The 26,756-nt window shown below is 61.6% G+C and overlaps 1 protein-coding gene across 1 annotated transcript; it reads left to right on the top strand.

Moving 5' to 3' along the window:
• Positions 1–101: 101 nt before the first annotated feature.
• On the top strand, positions 102–26,717 carry NBEAL2 (neurobeachin like 2). The gene is made up of 55 exons (XM_084508294.1): positions 102–250; positions 4,348–4,436; positions 5,574–5,717; positions 6,506–6,587; positions 6,867–6,979; positions 7,079–7,161; positions 8,060–8,145; positions 8,761–9,028; positions 9,124–9,230; positions 9,459–9,542; positions 9,628–9,711; positions 9,845–9,943; positions 10,882–11,453; positions 11,533–11,665; positions 11,745–11,864; positions 11,944–12,271; positions 12,360–12,442; positions 12,596–12,688; positions 13,126–13,297; positions 13,796–13,929; positions 14,022–14,181; positions 14,253–14,355; positions 14,898–15,051; positions 15,215–15,373; positions 15,456–15,615; positions 15,769–15,854; positions 16,095–16,796; positions 16,880–17,058; positions 17,138–17,297; positions 18,510–18,647; positions 18,746–19,051; positions 19,210–19,359; positions 19,672–19,829; positions 19,913–20,037; positions 20,111–20,231; positions 20,329–20,486; positions 20,767–20,900; positions 21,029–21,136; positions 21,281–21,376; positions 21,469–21,593; positions 21,689–21,829; positions 21,925–22,055; positions 22,136–22,245; positions 22,349–22,466; positions 22,545–22,642; positions 22,737–22,853; positions 22,928–23,017; positions 23,118–23,227; positions 23,333–23,505; positions 23,730–23,824; positions 23,930–24,046; positions 24,129–24,290; positions 24,375–24,523; positions 24,613–24,748; positions 26,125–26,717. The coding sequence occupies exons 1-55, from the start codon at positions 200–202 to the stop codon at positions 26,227–26,229; spliced, it is 8,259 nt and encodes a 2,752-aa protein (XP_084364420.1). The 5' UTR covers positions 102–199; the 3' UTR covers positions 26,230–26,717.
• The last annotated feature ends 39 nt before the right edge of the window (positions 26,718–26,756 follow it).

The following is a 26,756-nucleotide window of genomic DNA, read 5'->3' as shown; positions in this document are numbered from 1 at the left end:
GCGGGGCGGAGCTGGCAGCCGAGCCGAGCCGTGCCGAGCCGTGCCGGGGGCAGCACCGTGGCCCCCCCCCCGGACCCTAATTCCTCCCCCTTTTTCCCCTTTTTTTTCCCTAAAATTCACCCCCAACCCCCCCCCTCCCTTTCATCCCTCAGGGCTATGGCCCCCCCGGGGCGCTGAGCCCGGCTCGGCCCGGCTCGGCATGGCTTCCCGGGAGCGCCTCTACGAGCTCTGGATGCTTTACTTCGCCAAGGTGAGCCCGGACCCCCCCACCCCAAAAAAAAACCCCAAAAATTAAAATTTAGGGACCCCCACACACCCCCCTAAACCCCCCTCCACCCCTTTTCACCCCCATCCCTCCCCTTCCCCCTTTACAACCCCCAAACCCACGCCCCCCCCCTCAAAATTTAAGGTTTCCTTGCCCCCCCCCTTGCTTCCCACCCCTAAATTTTTGGGGTTTTTTGACCCCCCCTTCCCATTCCCCCTCCTCCCTAAATCCCCCCCCTCTCATAGTTTAGGGCTTCCCACCCCAAAATCCTTTTAAATTTAAGGCTTCGGTGCCCTCCCCCCCCCCCCGCCCTCCTCTCCCCCCAAATTTGGGGGCTCCGCGACCCTCCCCTAAATGCCCGGGGGGGTTTGGGACACCCTAAAAAGCCCCCCCCCAGCCACCAGCCCCCCTTTCATCCCCAGCTGTGCCCCCCAACCCTATTTTTTTGTGTCCCCCCCCCCCCCTCCAGCAGCAGGTGCGGTGACATTGGAGCCATGTCCCTTATAGGGGGGAAATTTGGGGGGGGTCCCATAAAATGAGGGGGGATCCCATAAATTTGGGGGGAGTCCTATATCTTGTGGGGGGGATCCCATATCTTGTGGGGGGTCCCATATTTTGGGGGGGGGGGTCTCACATCTTGTGGGGGGGTCCCTAATCTTGAGGGGGGTCCCATATCTTGGGGGGGGTCCCACAACTTGTGGGGTCGGTCCCATACTTTGGGGCTTTGGGGTGGGGGAATCTGCTCCGGACCCCTTCCTGGTTTGGGGTTCCCCCCCCCCCCCCCAAGCGTATTTTGGGGGAAAAAAAAGAGGAATCTGGAGTCGGGGAGGAGGTGGTGCCGGGATACCGGTCACTGGGGTGCTCCCAGTTTGGGGACTGGGATGCGCTGGGGGGGCGGGCAGGGGGAGGTGTGTGGGGTGTGGGGGGCGTCCTGTATGGGGATATCTGTGGTGCCGGGGGGTGTAGGGGGTTATAGGGACAGGGGCTTATAGGGGTAGGGGTTATAGGGACGGGGGCTTATAGGGGCAGGGGCTTATAGGGACAGGGGGTTATAGGGGCAGGGGCTTATAGGGGTAGGGGTTATAGGGACGGGGGCTATAGGGACGGGGGCTATAGGGGCAGGGGGTTATAGGGATAGGGATTATAGGGGCAGGGGCTTATAGGGACGGGTGCTTATAGGGGCAGGGGCTATAGGGACAGGTGCTTATAGGGACGGGGGCTATAGGGACAGGTGCTTATAGGGACGGGAGCTTATAGGGGCAGGTGCTTATAGGGACGGGGGCTATAGGGACAGGTGCTTATAAGGACAGGGGTTATAGGGACAGGAGCTATAGGGGCACGGGTAATAGGGGCAGGGCTTATAGGGGCAGAGTTATAGGGGCAGGGGCTTATAGGACAGGGGTTATAGGGACAGGGGTTATAGGGACAGGTGCTTATAGGGACAGAGTTATAGGGACCGGGGCCATAGGGGCAGGTGCTTATAGGGACAGGGGTTATAGGGACAGGGTTATAGGGACAAGTGCTTATAGGGGCAGGGGCCGTGCCACCAGGGCGCGCACACCGCTGTGGGGACGTGTCACGCTGTGCAGGTGGGCACTCGTATGGGGCCATCGGCCACACGCTCCTATAGGGCCACACGCCACCCCAGTGGGGTGTACACCCACGGGGGACGCGGTGACCCCAGCGGGGGGTGGCTTTTTGGGGACAAAAAGGGGCGGACGAGGAGTCGAGGTGCCAGCGGGGCCCCATACAACTTCGGGGGGGCGCACGGAGAGGTGGCGGCGGTGGCACAGGTGACACCGGGGTGGGGACATCGGGGTGGTGACATCGGGGTGGGGACATCGGGGTGGGGACATCGGGGTGGTGACATTGGGGTGGGGACACTGGGGACGGTGCCGATGTCCTTATGGGGTCGGTGGCACGGGGCGGGGGCGCGGAGACCCCGGTGGCCCCCCGCGGGGCGCGCGGCGCGGTGACAGCGGCGGTGACAGCGGCGGTGACAGGAGGAAATGTCGTTGGGGCCGCGGGTGACTTGGCATTTCCTGACTCGTTTTACACAAGAACGGAGCAAAAAAAAAAAACAAAAAAAGGGGGGGGGGACAGGAAAAAAAAATATTAAAAAAAAAAAGAGAAAAAAAACAAGAAAATAGGAGCGAGGAGGGGAGCGCGGTGTCACCGTCACCGGTGTCCCCACGCGCGTTTCCGCTCCCCGGCCTCGCCACCGCCCCTTCCCGCGGCGGCACCGGGGGCCATGGAGGCTCGCGGGGCCCCCCCGGAGGTAACGGGGTGCTGGGGGTGGGGGTCCCAAGGGTGCTGGAGGGGGTGGGGGACACCCAAGGGTGGCACCCGCGGGGTGAGCGAAGAGGAAAAGGGGGGACGAGGAGGTTTGGGGTCGAGGGGAGGGAGGTGGTGGTGGTGGGTGCCGCGCGGGGAGGTGGGCACCCAAGGGTGCTGCGTGGGGTGGTGGGGGGGTCGTGGGGTGGTCCGGGGGGGGAAGGCACCCAAGGGTGCTGCGTGGGGGGACGGCTCGAGGCGGTGCAGGGGAAGTGGGGCACCCTTAGGGGGTTGTAGGCACCCCGGGGTGCTGCGCAGGGTGTTCGGGGACGTGGGGCACCCTAGGGTGCTCCGTGGGGGTTGTAGGCACCCCAGGGTGCTGCACGGGGGCATGGGCACCTAAGGGTGCTCTGTGGGGTCTGCCGAAACCCCAGGGTGCTCTATGGGGTGCGCAGGGGCATGGGGCACCCTGGGGTGACACAGCAGGGACATTGGGGCACCCCAGGGTGCTGCATGGGGTGTACGGACCCCCAGGGGTGCTGCACGGGGTCCACAGGGACATGGGCACCTAAGGGTGCTCTGTAGGGTGCACAAGGGACGTGGAGCACCCAAGGGTGCTGCACGGGGTCATGGGGCACCCCAGGGTGCTGCATGGGGTGCATGGGGCCATGGAGACCCATGGGGTGCACAGGCACCCAAGAGTGCTCCATGGGGTGCCTGGGGACATGGGTGGCCCAGGGTGCTGCATGGGGACAAGGGTCACCCTAGGGTGCTCCATGGGGTGCACAGCACCCAAGGGTGCTCCATGGGGCTCAGGGAGACGTGGGCACCCTGGGGTGTCCCATAGGGTCCCCAGGCACCCAAGGGTGCTCTGTGGGGTGCAGGGGGGCATGGGGCACCCAAGGGTGCTCTGTGGGGTGCAGGGGTTCAGGGGCACCCTGGGGTGCCCCATAGGGTGCCCAGGCACCCAAGGGTGCTCCATGGGGTGCACAGGGGCATGGGGCACCCAAGGGTGCTCTATGGGGTGCAGGGGGTCAGGGGCACCCTAGGGTGCCCCATAGGGTTCCCGGGCACCCAAGGGTGCTCCGTGGGGTGGGGGCTGGGTGACTCACCCCTTGCACAACCCCGGGGGCGGGGCCGGCGTTCTGCCCGCTGATTGGCTGGCGCCCGCCTGGAGAACCAGGTGCTCCGCGTGCTGATTGGCTGGCAGGTGGAGGGGTTGGGTCAGTTCTGAGCGGTGATTGGGCAGGGGTCATCTTAGAGCAGCTGCGCCTGGTGCTGATTGGCTGGTAGGTGCTGTGGGGGACAGGTGCTCTGTGTGCTGATTGGTTGGCGCCTCTACAGGTTGTTGTGCTCTGTGTGCTGATTGGTCGGTTCCTCTACAGGTTGTTGTGCTCTGTGTGCTGATTGGTCGGCGCCTCTACAGGTTGTTGTGCTCTGTGTGCTGATTGGTCGGTGCCTCTACAGGTTGTTCTGTTCTTTGTCCTGATTGGTCAGCACCTCTACAGGTTGTTCTGCTCTGGTTGCTCATTGGCTGGTGACCCCCAGGGGTGTGTGGCTCCCTGCCAAGCTGATTGGCCAGCTGTTCCTGGGGGGCACGGCCTCTCTGCGTGCTGATTGGCCAGTCTGCAAGGCACTGGATTCAGACCACACTGATTGGCCGGTGGCTCTGGCGGGGGGGATCTCTGCGGGATCTGATTGGCCAGCAGCCAGCCTGGGACTTCAGGGGTGCCCCCAGGGCAAAAATAATGGAAAAAAAGTAAAAAATAAAAATAAATTCGTGACCTGACGGCCGCCCCCCCCGGCAGAAGGACCTGGCGTACCTGCAGCAGTGGCTGGAGGCCTTCGTCATGAACTTCGAGAAGGTCATCGCCGTGCCCTCGCTGGAGCCCCGCAGGTGAGGGGGTCACCACCTCACCCCCCCCAAAAAAAAAACCCACTCCAACAAAAAATAACCCACACCAAAACGAAATAACCCACACCAAAATGAAATAACCCATACCAAAACGAAATAACCCACGCCAAAACGAAATAACCCACGCCAAAAAAAAATAACCCACTCCAAAACAAAATTATCCCCCCCCCCAAAAAAATAACCCATACCAAAACGAAATAACCCACGCCAAAAAAAAATAACCCACACCAAAACGAAATAACCCACGCCAAAACAAAATAACCCACTGCAAAACAAAAAATAACCCACTCTGAAACAAAATAATCCCCCCCCCCACAAAATAACCCACTCCAAAAAGTTAGCCTCCCCCCAAAAAGAATACCCCCTTCCCAAATAAATAACCCACCCCCCTAAAAAAATAACCCATCCCCCAGAAAAATAACCCATTCCCCCCAAAAAAAATAACCTATTCCAAGAAAAAATATCCACCTATAAAAATACACTGCCCCCAAAAATATACATCACCCCCAAAAAATGTACACACCCCCAAAAATATACACCCCCCCAAAAAAAAACATACCCCCCCAAAAAAACATACCCCCCAAAAAATACAACTCTCCCCCAAAAAATACCCTTTTCCCAAAAAAATAGCCACCCCCCCCAAAAAATAACTCGCCTCCCAAAGAAATAACCCACACCCATAAAAATATAACCCCTTACAAAAAAAAATAACACCTCCCCCCCCAAAAAATAACCCCTCCCCCCAAAAATAACCCACCCCAAATAAATAACCCACCCTAAAAAAATAACCCACGCCCCTAAAAATACCCCTTGAATACCCCTTGCCCCCAAAAATACCCCGCAAAAAAAAGAATAATCATCCCAGCCCCCCCAAAAAATTATATCTTCCTTAAAAAAATAACCCCCCCTTAAAAAAAAAATCCCCCCCCCCAGCCCTGGGGCTGGGTTTTGGGGTTTTTGCAGCGCCGGAGGCGGCTCATCCGCTGCCTCGCTCGGTGGTTTGCAGCCATCCGGCCCCACGGGAGGCTGGTGGGGGGGGTGTTTTATTTATTTTTTGGGTGGGGGAGGTCCCTTTCTGCCCCATCCTAAATTTTTTTTTGTCTCCTTTCCCCCCCCCAGGCCGGAGGATTCGGCGTCGGAGATCCCGGTGCTGCCGCGGGAGGTGCTGCAGGTGCTGAGCCAGCGGCTGGCGCAGTGCGTGGGGCAGGGCCCCCGCCTCGGGCAAGCCCTGCTGCTGCTCAAGTTCTTCATCATCATCTGCAGGTGGGTGACCCCCCCCTTGGATGAACAGACCCCCCCCCAAAAGGACAGACCCCCCCCTGGACGGACAGACCCCACCCCAAAAGGACAGACCCCTCCCCAAGTGGATAGACCCCCAGGGTTGGGGGAGAGGAGGGGTCCCACAGCTCCGTGGTGGCTCCCTGGGTGCTCGTTCCTCCCCCAGACAAATATTTGCCCCCCCCAAAAAAAAAATATATTTATTTTGCCCCCCCCAGGGCATCTTTACCCCCTTCCCAAAGCGTGGATTGCGCCCCAAAAGTGCATCCCCCTCAAGCGCATCGTGTCCCCACACAAGTGCATCACATTGCACCCCCCAAAAGTGCACTGTGCCCCCCAAAAGTGCATTGTGCCCCCCCAAAGAATTTAATTGTGCCCCCCCCCAAGAATTTCATTGCCCCCCCCCGAAGTCCATCACACCGTCTCCCCAAAAACCTCATCCCGCACCCCAAAATGCTTCGTGCCCCCCCAAAAAATGCATCGTGCCCCCCCCAAATTCATAGTGCCCTCCCCAAATTCATAGTGCCCCCCCCAAAAAAAATGCACGGTCCCCCCCCCTCACCACGGGTATATTTAGTGCTGGAGGGGGGCCAGATCCCAAACAATGGGGCTGGGTGGTGCGGGAGGACACGGGGTCAGCCGAGGACGTGGCGCCTTATCCCACCCCCCCAGCCCATTATCTCCCCCCCGGCTGTGTTATAACCCCCCCCCCGGGTATATTTTCCCCCCCCGGGTGTGTTGTCCCCCCCCCCACGGCGTTTTCCACCTTGCAGGAATTTGGAGAACGTCCAGGCAGACAAAACGCCCGGCTTCATCCCCGAGGTGCTGGCGCTGCTGCGGGGCTGTGCGAGCAAGGTGGGCACTGTGACCGTGACACCCCCACCCCAAAGGGGTTTTAGGGTCCTGGGGGGGGCGCTGAGCACCTGTAGGACCCAAATTTTATCTTTTTTTTGGGGAAAAAGGAGAGGGATGGGGGAAAGGAGAGGGACCGCTTTGCGCCTTCGTGGCGCACGGGTGGGATGGAGCAGGGAGAAGGCGGGCTGGGGGGGCTCTGGGCGTGTGTGGGGGGGTTGTTAATTATTAATTATTAATTATTTGGGATTAACCGTGCTCTGCACACCCCCCCACACGCAGCTGAGAAGCGGGCAGGAGGAGGGGGCGCAGCTGGAGAGCGTGATGCTCTACGCCCTGCACCTCTGCGAGTGCCTCTTCGACCCCTACCAGACCTGGCGGCGGCAGCTGAGCGGGTGAGCCCCCCGGGGGGGGTGAAAAAACAACGTCCCCCCCCCAAAAAAAAAAAATATTTGCACCCTTCACATCTCCCCCCCTCACTCCTCTCCTTCCAGGGAAGTCGTCAGCTCGCAGGAGAAGAGCAAGTACAAGTTCGCCCCCGCCGCTTTGCCCCCCGAGTTCGATGCCTTCTTCCAAGGTAAATCTGCGCCCCCCCTTTTTTTTGGGGGGGTCCCGGGGCCAAATCTTTTTATCCGTGCTATCGGCACCACCTGAAGCTGTTTTTTTTTTTTCTGGGCACTTTATTTTTTTTTACACCCCCCCCAGAGTACACTGGACTTAAAGGGATTTCACGGGGATTAACTCAAGGTGGCTTTCCGGGGGGCGGGTGTCGCTTTCGGAGCCCCCCACAGCCCCAAAACCTGAGCTTTCGAGGCTAAAATTTAATTTCTTTTGATTTCAATCGCCTAGACTTGACTGGAAAGGGAAACCCTGCGAACGCAGGTGCGCTCCACCAGTCCGCCGCCTGGCAGTTCTTGTAGGATGCGCCCCCCCCCCTCCTTTTTGGGGCAAAATCCTCCTTTTCCACACACTCAGCGCATTCACCTTATTTCGAAAGCCCCGAGAAACAAAGCAAATGGGATTTTTGGGGCGAAACTGATGACTTCAGGGCACCAAAGCCAAGCGATCGGCGTCCTTTTAACCCAAATTTTGGCCACCGTGGTGCACGGGGCTGACAAAAATACAGCCTGGCTGGGAAACCCTAAAAACCCCATAAATGAGCCGTGAAGGGGAGCCCCCCCCCGGGCAAAGGGGTTGCAGAAAGCACCTAAAACTCCCGGCAAGCTGTTACCCGTGCCGGCTGTGAATCCCCGCCGAGCTCGATTTTAGCACAAAACCCCGGGGTTTTAGAACAAAAAACTCCCCCCCGCAGCCAAAGCTGCCAAAATCCGAGGTGTTTGTGCCCCATTTCCCCCAACAGGGTCCAGTGCCACGGATTCCGGAGTGTGTTTTGGGGTGGGATGGGTGGAAAAGGGAATTCTTGCCATTTTTTTGCCACCTGCCCCAAGCGCCCCCGTCGCCCCTTGTCGTTGCAGAGAGCTTCCAGCCCGGCAGGCAGCTCCCCGACGAGCTCCAGCTCCGGGTCATCCACCTCTTCGGGGCCATCCTCTCCGGGTCCAAGGTATTTTTGGGGTGGGGACGGGGACAGGAGGGACACGGGGGTCCCCACGGCTCTGCCAAACCCTCGCTGCCCCCCCGGTGGGGCTGGGTACATCAGCACGGGCTGGGGAGAGGGAAACCAAAACCCAGCCCCAAGCCTGATCTGTTCCAAGCAAGATGCTGGGCTGGAATTGAACTGGAATTAAACAGCTTGACTTCCAAAAGCCTTTCAGGGTCACGGTTAGAAATCGCAGCCTGGGTGACGCCCTCAATTCACCCTAAAAAAAAAAAAAACAAAGTGAGGGCGAAGATAAAGAGCAGTCCTGGCCGCTCGGCTCCGGGGCAGATAAGAGCACCTTGGGTGGATAACTCAGTGCCGAGCACACGTGGGCTGTAATAAACTCAGAGCTCAGAAATAGCAGGACTTGATTAACAGTTCCAAAACGTGCTTTTTTTTTTTTTTTTTCAATTAATTTGCCAGCACCGGGCAGGAAAGCATCACGTAGAGACCTGGAGCGCTGCACGCATCGCCGGGGCTGGCTTAGACGCGGGGTTTTACCTTGGTGGCGGGGAGGGGGAAAAAAAAAAAAAAAAAACAAAAACAGGAATAAAATAAAAATCTCTTTGCTCCCGACAGCCCAACGCTCTGCAAGCCATCACGCCGGCAGCGCTGGAGGTGCTGCTGGGGGTGCTGAGGCGAGCGGGCACGGGGCCGGCGCCGTGCCCGGGGCTGCTGGAGCTGACGCTGCGCGGCGTGGTGGCGGCGGTGCACGCGCTGCACGCCAGCAGCCCCGGCCCCGTGCCCCTACGCTCGCTGCTGGACGGCTACTTCAAGGTGCTCAACGCCAACCCGGCCTCGGCGGCGCCGGCCGGAGGCCTCATCGCCCTGCGGGTGCAGATGTTGGGTAAAAACGGGAGGGTTTCGGGCGGTGGGGAGGCGGGTTTGGGGTCGCGGAGGGTGCTGAGAGGGGTTTTTGTTGTCCCGGTGAACGCGGTGTAGATGCCATCCCGGCCATGCTGAGCTGCGACGACCGGCCGGTCCTGCAAGCCGTCTTCCTCAGCAACAACTGCTTCGAGCACATCATCCGCCTGCTGCAGAACAGCAAGGTAGCTGCACTGCTTTGGGGTTTTTTTTGGGGTTTTGCATCCTCACCTCCATCCTCATCCTCCCCGGCTCAAAATGGCTCGAAACGGCTCGAAACGCCAGGCCACGCTCCAGGAGCCACCCCAACACCTTCCCCACCTCGCCCTCACCCCAAACCGGGGCAGGGATGGTGCATGACCCTATTTTTTCTCCCCCTACACCCCAACCTGGCCTTTCCTTCCTCGCCCCAGCTCTACCTCAACAGCACGCAGGAGGCGGGTGAAGCCCAGGACAAGCTCCCCGTGCAGCCGCCGACGGGCAGTGGGCTCCAGCAGGTATTCTGTGGGGCTGCCCCACAGCATAGCAGCCCAGTGGGGTCGGGGGAGATGCCCACAGCCCACCCACCCCCCTGTCCTGCAGGTCTTTGACGTCGGCTCTGATGCCATCGCGGTCCACGCTATCGGGGTGCTCACGGCCATCATGAGCAACTCGCCCTCGGCCAAGGTGGGTGAGGAGGGTGGACGGCACCCGGCGCAGCTGGGGTTGGGGTTTCTTTTTTCAAGCTGCGAGGTGTTTTGGGACAAAGCAGCTCGTCCCGGGGGCCGCTGCAGAGCCCGACGTGCCCGGGTGCTTGCAGGAGGTGTTCAAGGAACGCATCGGCTATGCCCACCTCTACGAGGTGCTGAGGAGCCAGGGCCAGCCCACCCAGCGCCTGCTCCAGGAGCTCCTCAACATGGTGAGTGCTCCCGTGGCTCCTTTTTGAGTGCTGGCATCCCACAGGGGAACAGTGGGGTTGGTCTTTGCCTGCTGCAGCCCCTTCTTTCACCCCCAAGTCCCTGCTGGGTCCCCGTGGTCCCCATCCCGAGGTGGCCTCACTGCCTCGAGCTTTGAGTGGCGCTCAGCTTTGGGGAGATTTGAGCTTTTGGGGAGGGGTCTTGGGAGGGTTCCCCCAAAATGCTCGGTGCACGGGGGTCTCCCAAGGGTTTTGGTGCGTGGGGGTCTCTCAGAGGCTTGGTTCGTGCAGGTCTCCAAGAGTTTTTGTCTGGTGGGGGGTCTCCCAAAACACTTGGTGCAAGAGGGTCTCCCAAGGGGGTTGGATCACAAGGGGCTTCCAAGATCCTTCATTCACGAGGGTCTTCCAATGCCCTTGGTTTACGAGGGTCCCCCAAGACCCTTAATTCTTGAGGGTTCCCCAAGGGACATGGTTCACAAGGGTTTCCCAAGACCCTTCATTTATGAGGGTCTCCCAAGGGGCTTGGATCACGAGTGTCTCCCAAGACCCTTCATTCACGAGGGTCTCCCAAGGAGTTTGGATCACAAGGGTCCCCCAAGGCCCCTCATTCACGAGGGTCTCCCAAGGCTCTTGGTTTACAAGGGTCTCCCAAGAGAGGTTTCCCAAGAGTCTCCCAAGGGACTTGGTTTATGGGGGTCTCCCAAGGGGCTTGGATCACAAGGGTCTCCCAAGGGACTTGGTTTATGAGGATCTCCCAAGGCCCTTGGTTTACGAGGGTCCCCCAAGACCCTTCCTTCCTGAGGGTCTCCCAAACCACTTGGTCCACGGGAGTCTCCAAGACGCTCGGCGCACAGGGCTCACCACTGCATACCCAGGCCAGTCGGGAGGAGCATCCATCCCTCTCCCCGTGCCCTCACCAACCATCTCCTATATTTCAACAGGCGGTGGAAGGCGACCACAGCTCCTTCCCGGCGCTCCCCATCCGCAACGAGCAGCCTCTGCTCCTGCTGCTGGCCTGGCTCCCCTCGCTGTCCTGCCGCGAGCTCCAGCTCTTCCTTGCCGAGCGCCTGCGCCGCCTCTGCGAAGCCTCGCTGCCCGGCCGCCTCACCTGCGTCAAGGCGGGCATGGTGGGCAGCCTGCTGGCCGCCCTAGCTGCCGAGCCAGCCCTGCCTCCCTCCTGCTCCGAAAATCTGCTGGAGCTGCTGCGGGAGCTGGGCGGCCTCTCCATTCGGCCCGGCGAGCTGCGGCAGCTGCTGCGGCTGCTGCGGCGCGAGCGGGGCCGGGGGGCGCATCCCTACACGGCGCCGGTGCTGCGGGCGCTCTCGGGGATGGCACGGGCTGAGGGACCCCCTCGAGCTTTGCAATATTTCGACCTGACCCCCGGCATGGCTGGGATCATGGTGCCCGCTGTCCAAAAATGGCCCGGCGGCGCCTTCGCCTTCCACGCTTGGATCTGCCTCAGCGAGGAGGAGCCCGGCCCGCCGGCGAGGCCGAAGAGGAGGCAGCTCTACAGGTGAGGCTGGTGGGGACAAAAGGAGGGTGAGGAGGGTGAGGTGCAGCCATCCCCACCGTGCTGTCCTCCCTTTCTGCAGCTTCTTCACGGCCAGCGGGACGGGCTTCGAGGCTTTCTTCACCGCCGACGGCATGCTGGTGGTGGCCGTCTGCACCAAGAAGGACTACATGACGGTGGCACTGCCAGAGGTGGCCTTCAACGACTCAGCCTGGGTGAGCGACGTCCCCGTCCTTGTCTCCATCCCCGTGGTGGGGACAGGGACGGGCTGATGCCCTCTTCTCAACCCCTCAGCACTGCGTCGACATCGTCCACGTCGCCGGCCGCCGGCCCTTCGGCCAGAACGTGGTCAGCATCTACGCGGACGGGCACCTGCGGAAGACGGCGCAGCTCCGCTTCCCCTCCCTGCACGAGGTCAGGGACCCCTCCCCGGCACCTCACCCCGCTCTGGGTGGCACCTTGGGGACTAAACACCGCTCCCTGTCCCCTGCAGTCCTTCACCTCCTGCTGCATCGGCTCGGCGGGGCACCGCACCACCACCACGGCCATCGGCAGCAGCCACCCGCCACCGTCCCACGGGCCGGAGCTGGCCTTCCCCCCACACCCTGCTCTCTCTCGCTCACAATCCTTCCCCGCTGCCCTGGGACCCCACGCCTGGACCCCTCTGCAGCCCCCCACCGAAGGGGTGGTGGCCACCACGGCGGCCGGCAGCCAGGACACCGAGTGGGGCACCCCCACGTCCCTCGAGGGCCACCTGGGCTCCGTGGCCATCTTCTGCGAGGCGCTGCAGCAAACCCAGGTCAAGGCGCTCTTCTGCTCGGGTACGTGGGGGCAGGGGGACATCCACGGGGGTGCTGGGGGGGTCCACGTCTCCAGCCCTTCGCCGCTCAGCCCTTTTTCCTCCCCCAGGTCCAAATGTGGCGTCCCCGTTTACGCTGGAGGGCGACCTGGTGGAGCTCAGCAGCAAGCTCCTGCTCTACTACACCCCACAGGTGAGGGCTCCCGTTGTGCCTGTCTTCCCCAGGACCTTCCCCTCGTGGTCCTCGGGGTCCAACCCACCTCATCTTCCCCCAGTGACGTTTTTGGGGTGATGGTGGGGACCCAAGTGTCCCCGAGTCCTCACGGGGTGCTGTGCTCTCTTCCAGGCCTGCAGGAACAACATCTGCCTGGACCTCTCTCCCAGTCACGGCCTGGACGGGAGGCTGACGGGGCACAAGGTGGTCAACTGGGACGTCAAGGTATGCTGGGTGTAGGGTGGCTCGGCCTGATTCACCCACCCCATAGCTTGGAGGCAGCCAGGCCCCACCGTGGATGTGGGGCAGGGGGTGCTGGATGGCCCTGGTGGTTCCCCTGGACCCTTTGGGGGGGAATCAGGGGAATATGTGGTATGGGATCTGTCAAGGACCCATGGGTCCACCAAGGGTGATGGCCCCTGGGCCACCAGGGTCAGCCCTGGAGGTTCTCAGTGTCCAGGCTGGGCACCATGGGTGGTTGCTGCAGGGGAAGAGGTGCTTTTGGGGCACCTTTTGGGGTGTTCCCCAGCTTGGGTGAGCTGGCAGAATGATCCCTGGGGTCCCCGGCCCCAGATGGACGTGCGACCTCCTCCTCTACACCCCCATCACCACGCAGCCCCCGGGGGACACCCAAAAAATCTCTCGCCTCCCCCCCCCGGCAGGACGTGGTCAACTGCGTGGGCGGGATGGGCGTCCTGCTGCCCCTGCTCGAGCAAGTGGTGAGCAAGAAGGAGGAAGCCGAGGACGAGCAGGAGACCAACGACCTGGTGGGGCCAGAGCTGACGTCCTCCAGGAACGCCCAGGGCATGCTGATCCCCCTGGGCAGGTCCTCAGGTGAGGTCCCCGAGTGGGGTGAAGCAGGAACAGTGCCGTAGGTAACCCCGCTGCCACGTGGGCTGGGTGTCTACCACGGGCAAAACCTTGCCCGGGGCACCAGGATTTATGGGGCAGTGGAAAAACCATCGCCCTCGTTGACGTCTTTTGAGGTTGTTACGACCTAATTAGTCATAAATGAGCGGTTCTGGGAAGGTGAGGGTGGCTCGAGCCTGCCTGGCTCCGGTTTTGCTTTTGCATGCGGTCCCTGGTGTCCTGCACGAACCTGACGTGGGTTCATGCAGAAGCCTTGGTGACATGAGATTCCTCCCGATACCCAGCTGCTAATTTTCGGGCAGAAAAATGAGGTTTCTCAGAGCAACCTGAGCTTTCTGCTCGGTTAAGTTTGGGGGAAATAGGTGAAGGGCCTATTTTGTGGTGGGGTCACCAGGCTGCAGAAGGGGGAAGGACCCTGGTGGGAGCGAGCTGGTGGCTCCCAGCTCTACCCATGCCTTGCAGAGAGCAGGCTGGAGAGGAACAGCGTGGCCGCCTTCCTGCTGCTGGTGAAAAACTTCATCCAGCACCACCCGGTGAACCAGGAGAGCCTGGTGCAGTGCCACGGGCCGGCCATCATCGGGGCACTCCTGCAGAAGGTAGGGAGCTGCCACAACCACCGGGCTCCATCCCAAAATCGCTGCCCAAACCACAAACCCCCCCCTCCTTATCACCTTATCACCCCGGGCAGGTCTCCGGCCCGCTGCTGGACATGAGCACGCTGATGGCCTCGCAGATCCTGATGGAGCAAGTGGCCTCCGAGGGCAGCGGGCTCCTGCTGCACCTCCTCTACCAGCACCTCCTCTTCGATTTCCGCATCTGGAGCAACAGTGACTTCGCCGTCCGCCTAGGTGGGGGCAGGAAGGGCACCCGCGGGGCTCCCCGGGGCCCGGTGGTGGCCACTCACCCCCTCTCCACGCAGGTCACATCCAGTACCTGGCCAACGTCGTCAAGGACCACAAGCAGCGCATCCGCAAGAAGTACGGGGTGCAGTACGTCCTCGACTCCATCCGGACCTACTACGGGTGAGCTGCTGCTTGTAGACGGGATGCCCGGCCCCCAGGCACTGGTATTGTGGTGGGCTCGAGCCCTGGAAGGTGCAGTTTGGGGTGGACGCCTATTATTTGGGGTGGACACCTTTTATTTTCGGTAGTATCCCCTCTGCAAGCACGTCATGGGGAAAATCTGATGGAGCATTATGGTGTGCACAGGACCTTCTGCTCCCCATGCCCCATCCCCAAGCTTTGCATGGTCTTTAACATACCCAGATCTGCCACTGATTAGCCCCAAAATCCACACCAGCAGTAGCTGGGGGCGTCGTGGTTCTTGCAACAAGCTGATGCTCTTCTCTTGCCTGACCCCATGGGTTTCTGCAACGGGATGCTCACACCCTGCAGAGACCCAAACCCGTGGGCTGGGTGTTTCCTGGGGTGCCCGCGGGGATGCTCACGCTGTCCTGGAGCTCGTCAGGCTCCGTGGTGGGATTTGGGATTGTGCTGGTGACGAGGGGCAAAAGGGCAGCTGTCCACATCCCCAGAGGGAACATCCCCGTGTGTCTCTTCCCCAGGGCCTCCAGGGAGAAGTCCACGACGACGGACGACATCAAGACGGTGCAGACCTCCCTCTTCAGCCTGGTGAAGGACTTCTTCTGCCGGAGCTTCTCCGGGGAGGAGATGCAGAGCTTGCTCAACTACGTGGCCGCGGCGCAGGACGAGCAGCAGGTACGGCGCCTGGCCGCCCAGATCCCACCACGCCGCCCCAAAAAGGGTCCCCAAACACGTAGGGCTGGCCTCGTTCTTGGGAGTAGCTCAGCGAGCAGGTGGGGAGAAGCCCCTGAGATCCCGGTGGGGTGCGTGGAGGACAGTTTGCACCCTTTGCCTGCAGGTCTGCGGGGCGCTGGAGGTGATCCACAGCCTGCTGAAGGGCTCGCCCGCCCAGGAGCAGCTCTTCGCCTTCCTCTTCGAGCCGGGCCACGTGGAGGTCCTCTTCTCGCTGCTGGTGCAGAAGAAGTTCTCGGATGAAGTGCGGGAAAGGGTCTTCAAGGTGAGAAGGGGGTCCCCGTTGTCATCCCCCGAGGGTGGGGGCTTCTCCACGGGGCCACCGCCACCCCTCTGTGCCTCGCCAGATCCTCTACAAGATGCTGAAGTACGAGAAGGTCCCCGAGCGCTGCAAGAACCGCCTGAAGCTGAAGGACATCGGCTACCAGGGGCTCATCGCCTGCCTCAGCGACGTCCCCGGCTCCATGCTGCTCTTCCGCTGCCTCTCGGAGCAGGTCCTCGGGGCAGGTACCGTGTCCCCTTTTTGTCCCGTCCTGGTGGCACGCCACAGGGCCATCCTGGTGGCTTCCCGCCCTGTCTCAGCTCAGTGGGGCTGGCTGGAGGTAGATCTGGGGAGCTTTGGTGGCTTTTGGGGGACCAAAACTCTCTCCTTGCCTGCAGATCCTCCCAATTATAAGGACCTGGTGGCCGTGGTGTACCTGTCCCACCGGGCTGAGCTGACCGTCCGGCTCGATATCTGCCGCAAGGTGAGCAGAGCGAGGTGCAGGGGGTGCCACCATGGGGTCACCACGGGGCTGAGCTTCCCCGTGGGATCACAGGGACATGGGGACAGCGAAAACACCCCACGATGGGACCTGGGGTTGCTCAGAACCACTGCCAGCCAGCCTGACCGCCCTGCTCCTGCCCTTTGGGGGGCTCCAAGCCCCCTGAGAGGTTTCCTGGAGCTGAGGTGACCCCGCTGGGTGTCTCCCCATCTTATCCCACAGCTCTTCCACTTGATCTACGCGCAGCAGGACATGGTGAAGCAGCTGGCGAGGCTGGCGGGCTGGCAGGACACGCTCACCAAGCTCTACGTCAAGGAATCCTACGAGTCCCGCCAGCACAGCCTGAGCCACTCGAGCAGCGGGGGCTGCCTGGAGCTCCTGCGCCTCTCCGAGCCCCCCGGCAGGGACGGAGGCACCGAGACGGGAGGGAAGGAGGCGGTGGGCTGCACGAGCCCCCCGCCCACCGAGCTGCAGGAGCTGGACGTCTTCCTACCTCTGGGCTACGAGGCCTCGGACCAGGAGCTCTCCGAGGGCTTCTCCGACCACTCCACCTCGCCGAGCGGCCGCGCCAAGTCCTTCCACTCCTACAACTTCAAGTCCTTCGACTCCTCCGACCGCGCCAGCCGCTCGTCCTCCAACCCCGGCGACGTCCCCTTTGACGGCGTCTACCACCCGCTCTCGCCCTTCTCCACCTCGCCCTTCGACCTGGGGCTTGACCTGGCCAGCACCAGCTCCATCGCCACGGCCGAGAGCGGCGCGCAGACGCCCGCCAGCGGCCCCGGCACCCCCTCACCCCTGGAAAGCTTCAAACCCTTCCCGGGGATGCGCACCCGCAAGAGCTCCAGCCTCTCCAACGTCCTGGATGAGAGCAGCTACCAGGACGCCCTGCCCAGCGACAACGTCTCCAACACCAGCAACCCCCAGGTGAGCGCCGAGCCGTGCCGCCCGCCTCCTTTTGGGGAAATTCCAGCTGGGTTTCCTAAACATTTTTTCCACCTTTCCGGCAGCAAACGCCCGAGGAGGAGCTGTGCAACCTCCTGACCAACATCGTCTTCTCGGTGACGTGGCGCGGGGTGGAAGGCTGGGACGACGCGGCGTGGAGGGAGCGTGGGCAGGTTTTCTCCGTCCTCACCAAGCTGGGCACGGCCTGCGAGCTGGTGAGGCCCCCCGACGAGATCAAGCGCAGGTTTGTGGGGGTTTACGGAGGGTCAGGGTGGGGGCTACGGGGTGGTGGGGACCCTACAGAGCTCCCCGCTGTCCCGCAGCCTGCTGGAGATGATGCTGGAGTCGGCGCTGACGGATCTGAAGGAGTCGGGGCCGGCCGCCCTGCCCGGCCTCACCCAAAATGCTCTCAAGCTGCTGCGGCTGCTGCAGGATTTCTTGTTCTCCGAGGGACACAACAACCAGGCCCTGTGGAGCGAGAAGGTGAGCGGCCACGGGCAAGGTCCTGACCCCAAGGAGGACTCTAAACCCTTGTGCTGCCCCCCAAGCCTGCGGTTAGCCTTGCCCCCAAACCCTGCCCTTACACCCACAGCCTGTAAATCTAACCCTAGAAACTAACCCAAGCCCTAATCCTAAAACCTAACCCAGTCACCTGTAAATTTAACCCTAACCTCTAAGCCTAACCCTAAAACTTAGCACCAGCCCTACGCTCTTGCCATAAACCCCAACACTAACCCTAAGCCTTAACCCCAACCCTAAGCCTTAACCCCAATCCTAATAGTACACCTTTGCTGTAAACCTAACCCTAATCCTCAACCCTATTGCTAACAGCTAACCCTGATGTTAGCCCTAAATCTGTAGCCCATAAACCTAACTCTAGGAACTAACCCAAACCCTAATCCTAAAACCTCACCCTGGCTCATGACCTCTAAACCTCAATTGTAAACCTAACCCTAAACCTTAACTTTACACTCTTGCTATGAGCCCTAATCCTATAGCCTGTCTGTCCCTAGTCCCTAACCCTTAACCCTACACCCTTATCCTAAACCCAAACCCTATACCATAATCCTATACATTAAGATCTTTATCCCTGATTTATATAAACCTAACCCTGAACCTCAACCCTAACCCTACATCCTTGCTGTAAACCCTAGCCCTAACTCCTAATCCTGACCTTTAACCTTAAACCTACGCCCTTGCCATAAACCCAAGCCCTTAACCCTATCTAAACCCTAATTTATAACCTATAAATGTAACCAGACCTCCTAAACCCTAATCCTAAACCTTAATCCTACATTCTTGTTATAAGACTCAACCCTAACCCTAATCCTAATCTTAACCCTGAACCTAATCCTGACCTTTAACCTTAACCCTACACCCATGCCATAAACCCAAGCCCTTAACCTGAATCTAAACCCTAATTTATAACCTATAAATCTAACCAGACCTCCTAAAAAATAATCCTAAACCTTAACCCTACATCCTTGTTATAAGACTCAACCCCAACCCCAATCCTAACCTTTAACCCTAACCCTACACCATCCCCATAAACCCCAACCCTAAAACCTTTCCCCTGCCCCTAATTCCTTCCCCTCCCCATAACCCAAACTGGTGTCGAGCGGTGGCTGGGAGATGGGGACCCGGCTCCATCTTTGGGGCTGCAGACGGGGGTCTCACTGTGCCCCCCAACCCCAGATCTACGAGGGGGTGAGCGGCCTCCTGGACAAGCTGGGCGTCTGGTACCACCTGGCCAACGGCACCTCCGACCTGAAGGAGATGGCCCAGACGGGGCTGCGCGTCCTGGTGGGCTACATCATGCTGCAGGACCCCCAGGTGGGTCCCCTGGGGCTCTAGGGGGATGACCCCAACCTTTTTAGGGCCGGGCAGGAGGCTTCACCTCACGCCCCCGTGCGTCCCCTCTCCCCACCAAGCTGCACTCGCTGGCCTACGTGAAGCTGCACAGCCTGCTGCAGACCGCCTCGGCCCCAAAAAAGGACGAGGCTTGCTACCTTTTGGGCAAGCTGGAGACCCCGCTGCGGCGCTCGCTGGACGCCAAATCGGAGACCTTCTCCTGGCTGGTGCCCATCGTGCGCACGCTGATGGACCAGTGCTACGAGACCCTGCAGCTGCAGCTCTTCCTGCCCTCGCTGCCCCCCACCAACGGCAGCCCCACCTTCTACGAGGACTTCCAGCTCTTCTGCACCACCCCCGAGTGGAGGAGCTTCATCGAGAAGCACGTGGGTGGCGCGGGGAACCCTGTTTGGGACCCTCTTCCCGGGTTTAGAGGTGGCTCTGGTGTTGGAGTGCCACCAGGCTGGGACATCCCAAACCCATGCCAGGGTGCTGGTGCCCTGCTGAGCACCCTACAGACGTCTCCTCTCTTCCATCCCTGCAGGTGCAGCCCACCATGGCCCAGTTTGAGATGGACACGTTCGCCAGGAGCCACGACCACATGTCCAACTTCTGGAACGCCTGCTACGATGCCATGATGAGCAGCTCCCTGCGGCGGGAGCGGGACAAGGCGGACAGCAGGAAGATGTTCCAGGTACTGCCTCCTCCTCGCCCCGGGGACATCTCCCTGGGGACGTTCTCCTTGTCCCAGGGCCATGCTCCTCACCCCAGGGGTGTCACCCCAGGGACGTGCTCCTGACCCCAAGGATGTCCCCCTAGGGACATGCTCCTCACCCCAGGGATGTGCTCCTCACCTTGGGGATGTCATCCTAAGGACATGCTCCTCATCCCAGGGATGTCACCCTGGGGATGTTCTCACACCGCAGACATCACCCCATGGACGCGTTCCTCACCCCAGGGCCGTCCCCAAGCCCCAGCCCTCACCGTCACCTCCCCTTTCCACCAGGATCTGGTTCTGGAGCCGGCGGCAAAACGTGCCAAGGCCGAAAACGCCCGGCACGCCAACGTGCTGAAGCAAGCCAACAACCACCAGAGCACCGTGCTGAAGCAGTGGCGCTCCCTCTGCCGCCTCCTCACCTCGCCTCGCTCCGCCTGGGCTGACCAGTGAGCACCCACACCCCCACCTCAGCTCCAGTTTGGGGTATGGGTGTGGATCTGGGGGTCTCTCACCCTCACCTGCCCCCCAGGAACCCGCCAGAGGTTCGCTGGAAGCTCTCAAGCGCCGAGACCTACTCGAGGATGAGGCTGAAGCTGGTGCCCAACCTGAATTTTGACCAGCACTTGGAGGCCAGCGCTCTGCGGGACAACCTGGGTGAGGCTGGTGGGCACCCAGGGGTCCTCGTGTCCCCAGGGGGGCTGCCTGCTGACCTCCCCCCTCGTTCCAGGAGCTGATAACCTCCACAACCCCGCCGAATCCCTCCCGCTCGCCATGGCCAAGGAGGCCAAGGTGAGCGAGCTGGAGGACGACCAGCTGGCCGAGGAGGACCTCCCCGTCCTGGACACGCAGTGAGTGTCCCCATCCCCATCCGTGACCCAAAGTTCCTCACTTGGGGGTGTCCTCACCCTTTGGGGGTGTCCTCACCCTTTCCCTGTGCCCCCCCAGGGCCGAGCCCAAGGAGCAGAACCAGCGGGAGAAGCTGGTGGTCTCGGAGGACTGCGAGCTCATCACCACGGTGGCCGTCGTCCCCGGCCGCCTGGAGGTGACGACCCAGCACGTCTACTTCTACGACGGCAGCAGCGAGAAGGAGGAGACGGAGGGAGGTAAAAGGGCACGTGCCCCGGAGAGCACGGGGAGGGGGGACAATCTCTGCCCAACCCCTGCTCCCAGACAGCCTGGAGCTCCTCAAGGGGGTCCCTGCGGCGCAGCGGGGTGAAGATGCCCCCGTCCATCCCCTGTCCCACCCCAAAGCCCACCTCCCGTGAGGCCGACCTTTTGGGGTGCTCTCCCTGGTTCCATCCCCAATCCCTGCCCTTCATCCCCTGCCTCTCCCCCATTCTGGGTGCTCGCTGAACCCCCCTGGGCTCTGTGCTCCCCCGGCAGGGATCGGCTACGACTTCAAGCGCCCCTTGTCCCACCTGCGTGAGGTCCACCTGCGCCGCTACAACCTGCGCCGCTCCGCGCTCGAGCTCTTCTTCATCGACCAGGCCAACTACTTCCTCAACTTCAAGAAGAAGGTGGTGCCACCCTTTTCTACCCCCGAGCCCCCCAAGCTCCAGACGGGGCCCCCCTGGAGTCACAGGACCGTGTCGGGTCCACGTGGGGACCTCGAGCATCAGCAGGGCTCTCGCCTCCATCCCTGCAGGTGAGGAATAAGGTCTACTCCTGCATCCTGGGCCTGAGGCCCCCCAGCCAGATCTACTTCGGCAGCCGCTCGCCCCAGGAGCTGCTGAAAGCCTCAGGGCTCACCCAGGTACCCGTGTCCCCCTTCCCCATGTCCCCCCCTGAGGGTGCCCGTGCAAAGGGCGGTGTCCACGCACCCCCTGCGGGGCCAGCTGTGGGGTTTGCTCCACCGTCTGCCCCCAAAATCATCTCGGCCACCCCCTTTTTGCTCCAGAAATGGGTTCTGCGGGAGATCTCCAACTTTGAGTACCTCATGCAGCTGAACACGATCGCGGGGCGCACCTACAACGACCTCTCGCAGTACCCGGTGGTGAGCGCCCCGTGTCCCCCCAACCCCGGGCTGCCCGGTGGCCCCAGGTCTCCCCCCAAAAGCCTCACCCACCCCCATCCTGACCCCCCCAGTTCCCCTGGATCCTGCGGGATTACGTCTCGGAGACCCTCGACCTCACCGACCCGGCCGTATTTCGGGATCTCTCCAAGCCCATCGGGGTGGCCAACGAGAGGCACGCGCGGGACGTGAAGGAGAAGTGAGTGCCCCCAAAAAAAAAAAAAAACAGGGACTGTGGGGGGTGTAGGGACTGGGGCACCTTCCCTGACCCTGCTGCTTCCCCCCCAACACCAGATACGAGAGCTTTGAGGACCCCACGGGCACCGTGGACAAGTTTCACTACGGCACGCACTACTCCAACGCGGCGGGCGTCATGCACTACCTGATCCGCACCGAGCCCTTCACCACGCTGCACATCCAGCTGCAGAGCGGACGGTGAGCACCCCGGGGAGGGTGGGGGGTGGAAGGGGGGACACAGAGCCACCGCCACCACCGCCGGGGTCCCACGGTGTCCCCCCCGTTGCCCCCAGGTTCGACTGCTCGGACCGGCAGTTCCACTCGGTGCCCGCGGCGTGGCAGGCCCGCATGGAAAACCCCGTGGACGTCAAGGAGCTCATCCCCGAGTTCTTCTACTTCCCTGAGTTCCTGGAGAACCAGAACGGTACCAGGGGGGAACGGGGATGGGAATGGGGACAGGACAACTGGTTTCCTGACCCGCTGTCCCCTCCCTGTTGTCCCCAGGCTTCGACTTGGGCTGCCTGCAGATGTCCAACGAGAAGGTGAACGACGTGGTGCTGCCGCGGTGGGCACGCTCCCGTGAGGACTTCATCTACCAGCACCGCAAAGCCCTGGTGAGATGGTGCAGCCCCCATCTCCTTTCCCACTGGGGAAAGTTCCTTTTTGGGGGGGCAGCGGGCGTCCCCAGCCCCCCTGTGACACCCTGTGCCCCTGCAGGAGTCGGAGTACGTCTCGGCACACCTCCACGAGTGGATCGACCTCATTTTCGGGTACAAGCAGCGAGGCCCGGCCGCCGTGGAGGCCCTCAACGTCTTCTACTACTGCACCTACGAGGGTGAGCTGCGGGGACAGGGGGTGGGGGGCACCCAACGGGTGGGGCCTCATTAAAAATCCCCCCCGTTCCCATCCCCAGGCGCCGTGGACCTGGACGCCATCGCCGACGAGACGCAGAGGAAGGCTTTGGAGGGCATCATCAGCAACTTCGGGCAGACGCCCTGCCAGCTGCTCAAGGTGGCTCAGTCCCCCCAAAAATCCAAGCCCCCCAGCTTCGTTTCAAGGGGTTCTGCCCCCATTCTCATCGGTCTCACCCTCTCCCTTCCTCCAGGAGCCCCATCCCGCCCGGCTATCGGCCGAGAGCGCAGCCCGCAGGCTGGCCCGCCTGGACACCCGCCCGCCCAACGTCTTCGAGAACCTGGACCAGCTCAAATCCTTCTTCGTGGAGGTGGGGACAGGGACACGGGGTGCTGGGGGTGCCGGCGGCGAGCGGGGCACCCACCAGCTGTGTCTTCCCTGCAGGGCATCAGCGACGGCGTGGCCTTGGTGCAAGCCGTGGTCCCCAAAAACCAGGCGCACTCCTTCATCACTCAGGGATCCCCCGACGTCCTGGTGAGCACGGGGAAACTGAGGCACGGGTGCTCCTCACCGGGAGGGTGACAGTGTTGGGGGTCCTCCAGGCACGTCACCAATGTCACCTCCCTCTGCCCAGGTCACCGTGAGTGCCAACGGCCTGCTGGGGACCCACAACTGGCTGCCCTACGACAAGAACATCTCCAACTACTTCAGCTTCACCAAAGACCCCACCGTCTCCAACGCCAAGTGAGTCCCCGTCCCCGGGTCCCTCGGGGCCGCGCGAGCTCTCCCGGTCCCTGCGGTGCCAGGAGCGTGTCCCTGCCTCCATCCCGTGTTGTCCTTCCCCCCCAGGACCCAGCGTTTTCTGCAGGGCCCCTTCGCCCCCGGCGCGGACCTGTGCTCCCGCACGCTGGCCGTGTCCCCCGATGGAAAGCTGCTCTTCAGCGGGGGACACTGGGACAACAGCCTGCGTGTCACCTCCCTGGGCAAAGGGAAGGTCGTTGGGCACATCACCCGGCACATAGGTACGGTGTCACCCTCCTTCGGGGTGCCAAGGGGACCTGGGATCACGCAGGGGACATCTCCGAAACCCTCAGGGCTCGTCCAGGCTCCACCAGGGCCAGGATGGGGCTAGCAGCAGCTCCGCGCCCCAAAGCATCCCTCTTGGTGCCACCTGCTGGGGTTGGGCTGCCAAGACACACACGGGGACAGGGCCCGGCGGCTCACGGTGTCTCTTGGGGTGTCACAGATGTTGTCACCTGCCTGGCGCTCGACCTGTGTGGCATCTACCTCATTTCTGGCTCCCGGGACACCACCTGCATGGTGTGGCAGGTCCTGCAGCAGGTACGTGGCTGCGCCGTGTGCCGGCTCTCGGGGTGAAGGTGCTGATTTCTGGGGCCTTACGGTGGCACAACGAGGTCCCTGACGTCCCCGTGTCCCTTCTACCAGGGCGGATTCTCCAGTGGCTTGGCCCCCAAGCCCGTCCAGGTCCTGTACGGCCACGACGACGAGGTGACGTGCGTGGCCATCAGCACCGAGCTGGACATGGCCGTGTCGGGCTCCAAGGTGAGCCGTGGATGGGTGGCGAGCCTCATCCCAGGGAAAACGGCACCGGCCATCGCTCCACCCTCATCCTCTTCCTCTTTAGGACGGCACCATCATCATCCACACCATCCGCCGGGGCCTCTTCATGAAATCCCTGCGGCCGCCCGCGGAGAGCTCGCTGCCCGCCGCCGTCACCCACCTGGCCGTGGGGCCCGAGGGGCAAATTGTCACCCAGACGGCCGTGGGCGAGCGCGCCTCCCTCAAGGTGAGGTGACAAAGCCGGGCTGCGCCTCCCCCTTTTCCCCAGGTCCTTTTGATCCATCATCCTTCCCCCTACTCCCTCCCACAGGACAAATTCGCCCTGCACCTCTACTCGGTCAACGGGAAGCACCTCGCCTCCGTCCCTCTGGACCAGGAGGTGACAGCCATGTGTGTGACGGAGGAATTCGTGGTGCTGGGGACCATGCAGTGCGGGCTGGAGATCCGTGACCTCCAAAGGTGAGGGTTGGCACCCCGCTGGTGCCACCAGCACCCCCTCGGGATGCTCGTGGGGTGCCATCCCCCAAATCTTCTCCCCCCTTTTGCAGCCTCCGGGCGGCGATGCCCCCGGTGCCCATGCGGGTGCCCGTGCACAGCGTGTCGGTGACCAAGGAGAAGAGCCACATCCTGGTGGGGCTGGAGGACGGCAAGCTGATCGTGGTGGGGGCCGGGCAGCCCGCCGAGGTAAGCACGGCCCCTCCTGGCTGTGGGGCTGGGGGTGGCAGTGCGAGACGGGGGGAGGTCACGTCGCTGTGTCCCCGTGTCCTGCTGGGATGGGATGGGATGGGATGGGATGGGATGGGATGGGATGGGATGGGATGGGATGGGATGGGATGGGATGGGAGGGCTAAACTGGGTTGGGGTGTGTTGGATTGGGATGGGATGGGACGGATGGCATGGGATGGGATGGATTAGGATGGGATGGGTGGGCTAAATTGGGTTGGGGTGTGTTGGATTGGGATGGGATGGGACGGATGGCATGGGATGGGATGGATTAGGATGGGATGGGTGGGCTAAATTGGGTTGGGGTGTGTTGGATTGGGATGGGATGGGACGGATGGGATGGGATGGGATGGATTAGGATGGGATGGGTAGGCTAAAGTGGGTTGGGGTGTGTTGGATTGGGATGGGATGGGATGGGATGGGATGGATGGGATGGGATGGGTGGGTTGAGTTGGGATGGGATAGGATGGGGTGGCTTGGATTTGGATGGGATGGATGGGTGGGTTGGGGTGGGTTGGGATGGGATTAGGTTGGGGTGGATGGATTGAGTTGGGTTGGGGTGTGTTGGATTGGGATGGAATGGGATGGGTGGGTTGGGTTGGGATGGGATGGCTTGGATTGGGATGGGATGGGTGGATTTTGTTGGGTTGGGGTGTGTTGGATTGGGATGGAATGGGATGGGATGGGAGGATTGGGTTGAGTTGGGATGGGATGGCTTGGATTGGGATGGGAAGGGTGGGTTGGGCTGGGTTGGATTGGGGTGGAATGGGATGAAATAGGTGGGTTGGGTTGAGTTGGGATGGGATGGGATGGTTTGGATGGGATGGGTGGGTTGAGTTGGGTTGGGCTGGGTTGGATTGGGATGGAATGGGATGGGATAGGTGGGTTGGGTGGAGTTGAGATGGGATGATTTGGATTTGGTTGGGATAGATGGATTGGGGTGGGATGAGAAGGTTGGGTTGGGATGGAATGGGATGGGATGGGGTAGGGTGGGACAGCCGGGATGAATGACATGGAGCAGGACAGGATGGGATGGGGATTCACATACGGAAGGAGATGGGGTTTGGATGGGAATGGGGATTCAGATAGGGGTTGTGGGTAGGGATAAGGAAGGGATTGGAGATGGGGATGGGAATATGGAAGAGGATGTGGATGGAGAAAGGATAAGGATGGGAATTGGAACGGGACGGAGACGGGACTGGGGATGGAAATTGAGAAAGGGCGTGAGCACGCAGCTGTGCATGAGGATAATAGGGGTGGGAAAATGGAAGGGGACGGGGACGGGGACATGGAAAGGGACGGGTCATGGGGCAGGTGCTCACCCCCCTCTCCCCTAGGTGCGTCCGGGCCAGTTCCACCGGCGGCTGTGGCGCTCCACGCGCCGCATCTCGCAGGTCTCAGCCGGAGAGACGGAGTACAACCCCAACGAGGCCAGGTCCTAAGCTGCCACCCCACACCCGGCCCCGCCGGGCTTCCCGCAGCTCCCGGCCCCTCCTGGGGGGCACGGCGATAAAGGGGGGGACCCCATAACCCCCCCACATCAGCGCCCCGAGCCCCTGGCGAGCCGGGGGGGCGAGGAGAGGAGGGGTGAGCCCCGAGCTCCCCGCAGCCGGGGCTGCGTGCTCGGCCCCTCGCCGTGGCCTTATTCAGCCCCCCCTCTGGGCTGGGGGGACAGCAGTGGGGTGAGGGGGGCGAGGAGGTGCCCGGGGGGGACCCCTCGCTGGGAAGGGGGGTGCTGTGTCCCCCCCCCCCCCCCACCAAGCCCGCTGGCCAGGAGCCGGCTGCCCCTTTCCCCGACTGTTTTTTTTTCTATCGATTTCTAGCTCTTTTACAAAAAAAAAAAAAAGGAAAAAAAGAAAAAAAAAAAAGAAAAAAGAAAGATGAATAATATATCTATCTATAAGAAATAAACGTGCACAAGGCCCTTGTCTGCCCCGAGCTGTCTCTGTTGGGGACGTTCACCCCCCCC

This window comes from Aythya ferina (genome assembly GCF_964211825.1).
Source record: "Aythya ferina genome assembly, chromosome: 2".
In the NCBI taxonomy this organism is placed as follows: Eukaryota; Metazoa; Chordata; class Aves; order Anseriformes; family Anatidae; genus Aythya; species Aythya ferina.
The sequence above is the reverse complement of the archived record's forward strand: the minus strand, read 5'-3'. Positions and strand labels throughout refer to the sequence as shown.